The following is a 5,591-nucleotide window of genomic DNA, read 5'->3' as shown; positions in this document are numbered from 1 at the left end:
CAAAGAAGTGGTGCTGTCACCTTCCCTGGAAATCTTCAAGAGGAGACTGGATAGGCACCTGGCTGGGGTCTTATGACCCCTGCCACCCTCAGTGCTCCTTCCTGCCCATGGCAGGGGGTCGGACTAGATGATCTGTCTAGGTCCCTTCCGACTCAGTGATTCTATGATTCTATGAAACCTGAAACAATACATACATAGAGGATATCATACGCGAATAAGTTCATTAATCAGGTTGTAAATTGCTTGGCACCAAACATGATTGATCATGAGGAACACCTGTAGGACAGTACAACAAAAACAGACATGGAAAGGTATGAAGGAATGCTGTAAATACAAAGATCGTCAATCAGCAAATTGTAAGAAGTAATAATGCAGGCTCAGAGGAAGCATTTCTAATGCATAAAACGAGTAGAACAGAAATGTGCTCTGGATTTGTGTTTAACCCTGCACTATCCCTGCTGTCTGTCAGTCTGATCCCATGGCTGATGGTATGAATGTAAGCTACATTAAGTATATGCTTGCTGAATAGCTACAGGTTTCAAACCATGTTGTAATAGAACCTAATAACTCGTATGAACAACACTGAAGGAGGGATTTGATAACAGTTTTCAAATACCTGAAGGGTGGAGATAGACTGTTCCTTGTGACTGCAGGAGATAGGGCAAGGAGCAATGGGCTTAAATTACAGCAAAGGAAATACAGGTTGGGTATTAGGAAGAACTTTCTCACTATAAGGGTAGCAAGGCATTGCAGCACAGCACTCAGAGAGGCTGTGGAATCTCCATTCTTAGAAACTTTTAAGAACAGATTAAACAAACAGTTGTATAGATGATTTAGGCAGAGAGGATCTTGCCTTGAACAGGGGGTTGAACTAAATGATCTCTTGCAGTCCCTCCCAACCATACTCTTCTATGGGTGTTTATACATGTGCTGCAAGAACGGGGAAGGGGGTTGGGCACTTTAATTAGTGGCTCCAGTTAAACTGCTGTAATTAAGCTGCCTGGAGCATCATGTATCAGTGGCCCTGGGCTTCAAAATGGTGGCAGGGGTGTTTTATCTAAAGCACAGGGACATTGATGCATGAGATGTAGGAGGCTGCTGGAGCTCAGTAATTGTCATGCTCCAGCAGACTCAATTCATCGAGTCTGCTCTGATTTGCTGGAATTCTAGCATGTTGAGCAGCCTTCCTGTTCGTGTGTAGGTACCCAATGATTCTACCATACCAAAAGAAAGTCATAGGCCAGGTTTGGCCACCTTAGCTATGTTAACTATGGGGGTGGAAAAAAAAATATCACCCCCAAACTGACATAGTTACACCAATGAAAACCCCACATAGGAGCAAATTATGTCTGCAAAGTGGTCCTTATACTTGCATAACCTATATCACATGAACAAGTGGTACAACAACGCACCAGCAAAATAGTGCCTTTTTGTTAGAATAGGCTGCATCTGCCCTTGGAGCTTTGTTTTAGCTATACAGACAAAGCCTTTGTAGACTAATTTAGCTCCTAGGGTAGTCTGTTATGCAGAGGAATAAAGATGCCGTACTCCATAATAGTTTATTCTCCTTCCTATGGAGGAATGAGCTACATGGGTAAAACCATGTTTGCATGGGTTGGGGGTGTGCCACTTCAACTCTTTTGGGAAAGAAGCAAGACTTTGTAGGGTAGATGACCCCCTTATATTTTGTTCGCTCAGGACAGGAACATTGTTATCTTTTTCCAAGGCCACAGCTGGAGGCTATAAATAATAATGATGGAGACATCTTGAGTGTTTAGCCATGATGCTGACATCTGGATTCTGTGAGGGTGAATGTGCAGAACCCACAAGTCCTGAGTGTGCAGTTTGGTTCGTACAAATCACATTGTCGTTCCTACCTGTCCTCCCAGTTCTGTTCCTTGTAGCCAGCTCCAGGCTGAAACAGAATATTTCAGGTGATTTTTATTCCTCCGCTGGTTCAGGGAAGCAGGGCTGACTTGCTGTGATTATGTGACGGTTCTCCTGTACACTGTAGAATAAGGGACAGCACAACATGTCTGCACAAGCAGGCATCCTTTTTCCCAACATACCACAACACACCTGTGTGCTTTGTTCCCACTTGTCTGCAGAGATTGTTGCTATCCCTTGTTTTGGAGGCTGTGAATTTTAGGAGTATCCTGTGTTTAAGTAAAAAGTCAGTGTATTCATGGCCAGATCCTGGGGGGCCTTGCATATATCCCTTAGAAGTGCCTATGAATGGGTTTATATTTTTTCAGTTCATCTGGTTTCACCAGTATCTTTTGAGATAAGTATGTGGCTGACTGACTATTTAGACAGAAAAGGAAATGTGGTGTTGGGGTTGTGCCTGCCTTTTTCTTCCCAGGAAGTCAGGAATTGTAGTATTCATAGATTTCATAGACACTGGGGGCTGAAAGGGACCTTGCACGATCGAGTCCAGCCCCTCTGCCATAGGCAGGAAGTCAGCTGGGGTCAAATGATCCCAGCAAGATAAGCATCCAAAAGCCTTTTGAATGAGTCCAGAGTAGGTGCTTGCACCACCTCTGGGGGGAGTCTGTTTCAGACCCTGAACACTCGGATTGTAAAGAAGTTTTTCCTTATGTCCAGTCTAAATTGGCTTTCCAGGAGTTTGTGGCCATTGGACCTTGTTATCCTTTGGGGAGCCCTAGTAAACAGACATTCTCCCAGATCCTGATGCTTACAGGCTGCACAGCCTTATATACTTACAGGCTGCCACCAAGTGCCCCCAGAGCCTTCGCTTCTCCAGGCTGAAGAATCCCATGTCCCTCAGCCTCTCCTTGTAAGGCTTGTCCTCTTGGCCTTTGATCATACAGGTGGCTGTCCTTTGGACTCTCAAACTTATCCATGTTCCATCTGAAGTGGGGGGGCCCAAAACTGGACGCAGTACTCCAGCTGTGGCCTCACTAAGGCCAAGTGAAGTAGGAGGAGGAAGTCCCTAGTTTTGCTTGAGGTGCATCAGTGGACGCACGCCATTGTTTGGTTTGCTTTGCTGACCACGGCATTGCATTGGTGGCTCATGTTCATATTGTGGTCAGTCAAGACCCCCCCCAAATCTCTTTCGGTCATGGTGCTAGTGAGTGTAGCACTGCTGAGCGTATAAGCATGATGCTAGTGTTTCCTCCCAAGGTGGAACATCCTGCACTTCTCTGTGTTGAATGCCATCAGGTTTTGGTCTGCCCACCTTGTGAGTGTGTCCCCAGCCTATCTTCCAGTGTGATGACCTTCCCCCATAGTTTAGTGTCATTCACAAACTTTGCCAGTCCACATTGGACAGCAGAATCCAGATCATTATTGAAGATGTTGAAGAGCATTGGCCCAAGTACTGTTGCTGCTACTGTTCCAGTCCAGCTGATTTTGGTATCCTGCACTGGCAGCGGCATAATGAAGGGTAGGGGACTAGTAGGCATGGGAATTTCTCCTGCGTCTAACTATAGGAAACACTTCTATATGAAGAATGATAAACTCCTTCATAACCCCTACCATGATCAGTTTCTGCCCCAAAGCATACTGTTTGAGTGTAATTTGCTGAGACCTGTTGATATCCTCTTCAGTGTCTGAAACCATTTAAGATGCAGCTCCTATCTAAGCAACTTACTACCTTAAAGTCCTGATCCTGAGAGAGTTTGGCTGCTTTCAGTCACTGTGGAAGCCAGTAAAATTCCACTTGGCTGGTTTTGAGCTGCCAAAGCTTGAGGAAAATGCTCTTTCCCCAAGTTTATAAATCTTCCAGAAGCTGTTTTGTTTTTGTTGACACTTAGATAATGCTAATGATTTCTCTTTAAAACTTCAAGCTTCCCATGGTCTGCAGTGTAAGCAGGTGCCTCCAGAGAGAACTTTTAAACAAAATACATCCCACATAGAGCAGGGGTGGCCAAACCCGGGGCCCTGTATGGAGATCATTGACACTGGGGCATGAGTGTCCCAGAAGCTTTGCCTTGCAGCTCTTTCCTGTCAAAACTTTGGGTTGCAGTTAGGAGGGTTAGGAAGTTTGGCCTCTGTTTGTGCATATAAAGCACATGCCTGACGCATGATTTTTCTCTGCCCCTCCTTACACTGAAAGCTTTCAACAAAACATGAAAATGATTCATTTCCTATACCATGCACTGACATCTACTAATCATTTTAATATTGACAAATTAAACATTCTGCATAACTGATCCCTTTTAACTTCACTGGAAGCACTCCCTGCTGTCTGGGCAGACCTCTGTATCAATTCCTCCTCCCACAGTCGCTTTATTCCAGGCTTATTGGGTTGCATGTCCATTTTGCATGCCCCAGGATGTGAAGGCTCAGTGTATATTAGCTATAGTAAAGGGATAGCTGTAAAGAAAACTCTTCTAGCCCTGTCTTAAAATATGTGCTGTGGCTTTCCCGAAGAAGAGGTAAGATACAGCTCCTCTAATGCTGCCTCACATTTGTCCAGTGTTGTTGCTGTTGACCTACTGAAGGTTAAATTTGTTTTAAAGATTCAGGTCGAGAGCTTTGTGGATTTACCTACTCTGGGGCAAACTTCTGATGAGGACGGGTCTATTAGTTTCTTTGGATTTCCAGCCACAGGTCACAAGTTTGAATGTGATTCTGAAATGTTGAGAGTAAGTGGGTTTTGGTCATGGACATTTCTGCTGTCAGACTTTTAGGAACTGTAAGTCTAATTTGGAATTGAAATCTGAACAAGGAGAGCTCTGTAGGTAATATCTATGTGTTTCGGGGTGTTCTTTTATCATGTGTTTAAAGAAACAATGGAGCGAACTGAGATGGTTTTGCTATCAAAGTGAAATCCCAGTCCCAGCAGGTGGTACTAATTTGCTCCCACAAATTTCAAATTCGGAGTGCCTTTTATTGTTTCTCTTGTCCTGCGTTTCAGGTCATCACAGCTGCAACTGGTCCATGTTCTACCAGAACCGTTGTGTCCTCTTACATTGTCGCCACTTGGGTGTATGTCAGAATGCCAGAGCACAAGACATTAAAGATCTCCTTGGAGGTAATTCCTCAGTGTAGGGCTTGTGGTAAAAACCAAATGCCTTGTAAACCTCCTTTAATATGATTCAGTCTCTTATTTTGGTTTTAATCTTAAATACCCCACACTCAAACCCTAGAGGTTTTGGCTGAAAGAAGACCACATTATATTTCTGCACTTCAGATTGTGTCCATGAGTTGAATTGTGTCTTGGTAGTTGTGCTGTTAGAATAGCACTATGACCCTTAAGGCCCTTTTAACCTCCCCCTGTTAAACGGTTCATTCTGTCATGTTACTTTGCAGCCTCCTCTGTCTTGGATACTAAAGCATAAGGATTTTTGGTTTTTTTAAAGAGCAAGGAGGATGCTTTGGCTTTGCTTTGACTGGCAGGATGTCATGCCAAAGTGGCAGGCTGTATGTGTAAGCAGAGCAGCATTTTCAGCCGGGATCCTGGTTTTCTCTGATTAAAAATTGCAAATTCTCTGATTTAAAAACCCAAAATCCATGATAAAAATTAAAGGCCCCCCCAGCCCCCACCCAGGGCTGCTGGTGCCTCTCACTCCCTCAGAACAGCCCTTCAGACCCACAGACATGCACACACAGACACTGACACATAC

General features: G+C 44.3%; 1 protein-coding gene across 3 annotated transcripts in view; it reads left to right on the top strand.

Annotated features, from left to right (window-relative positions):
• Positions 1 to 5,591, top strand: part of CUNH11orf24 (chromosome unknown C11orf24 homolog) — a 62,423-nt gene that overhangs the window by 52,523 nt on the left and 4,309 nt on the right. For all 3 annotated transcript variants that reach the window (XM_019547276.1, XM_019547277.1, XM_019547275.1), the window contains one exon: positions 4,883 to 4,999. In XM_019547276.1, the coding sequence (XP_019402821.1) occupies positions 4,883 to 4,999 (117 nt within the window). The remainder of the gene's footprint in view (positions 1 to 4,882; positions 5,000 to 5,591) is intronic.

Source organism: Crocodylus porosus, unplaced genomic scaffold, assembly GCF_001723895.1.
Source record: "Crocodylus porosus isolate Cpor-Errol unplaced genomic scaffold, CroPor_comp1, whole genome shotgun sequence".
In the NCBI taxonomy this organism is placed as follows: Eukaryota; Metazoa; Chordata; order Crocodylia; family Crocodylidae; genus Crocodylus; species Crocodylus porosus.
The sequence above is the reverse complement of the archived record's forward strand: the minus strand, read 5'-3'. Positions and strand labels throughout refer to the sequence as shown.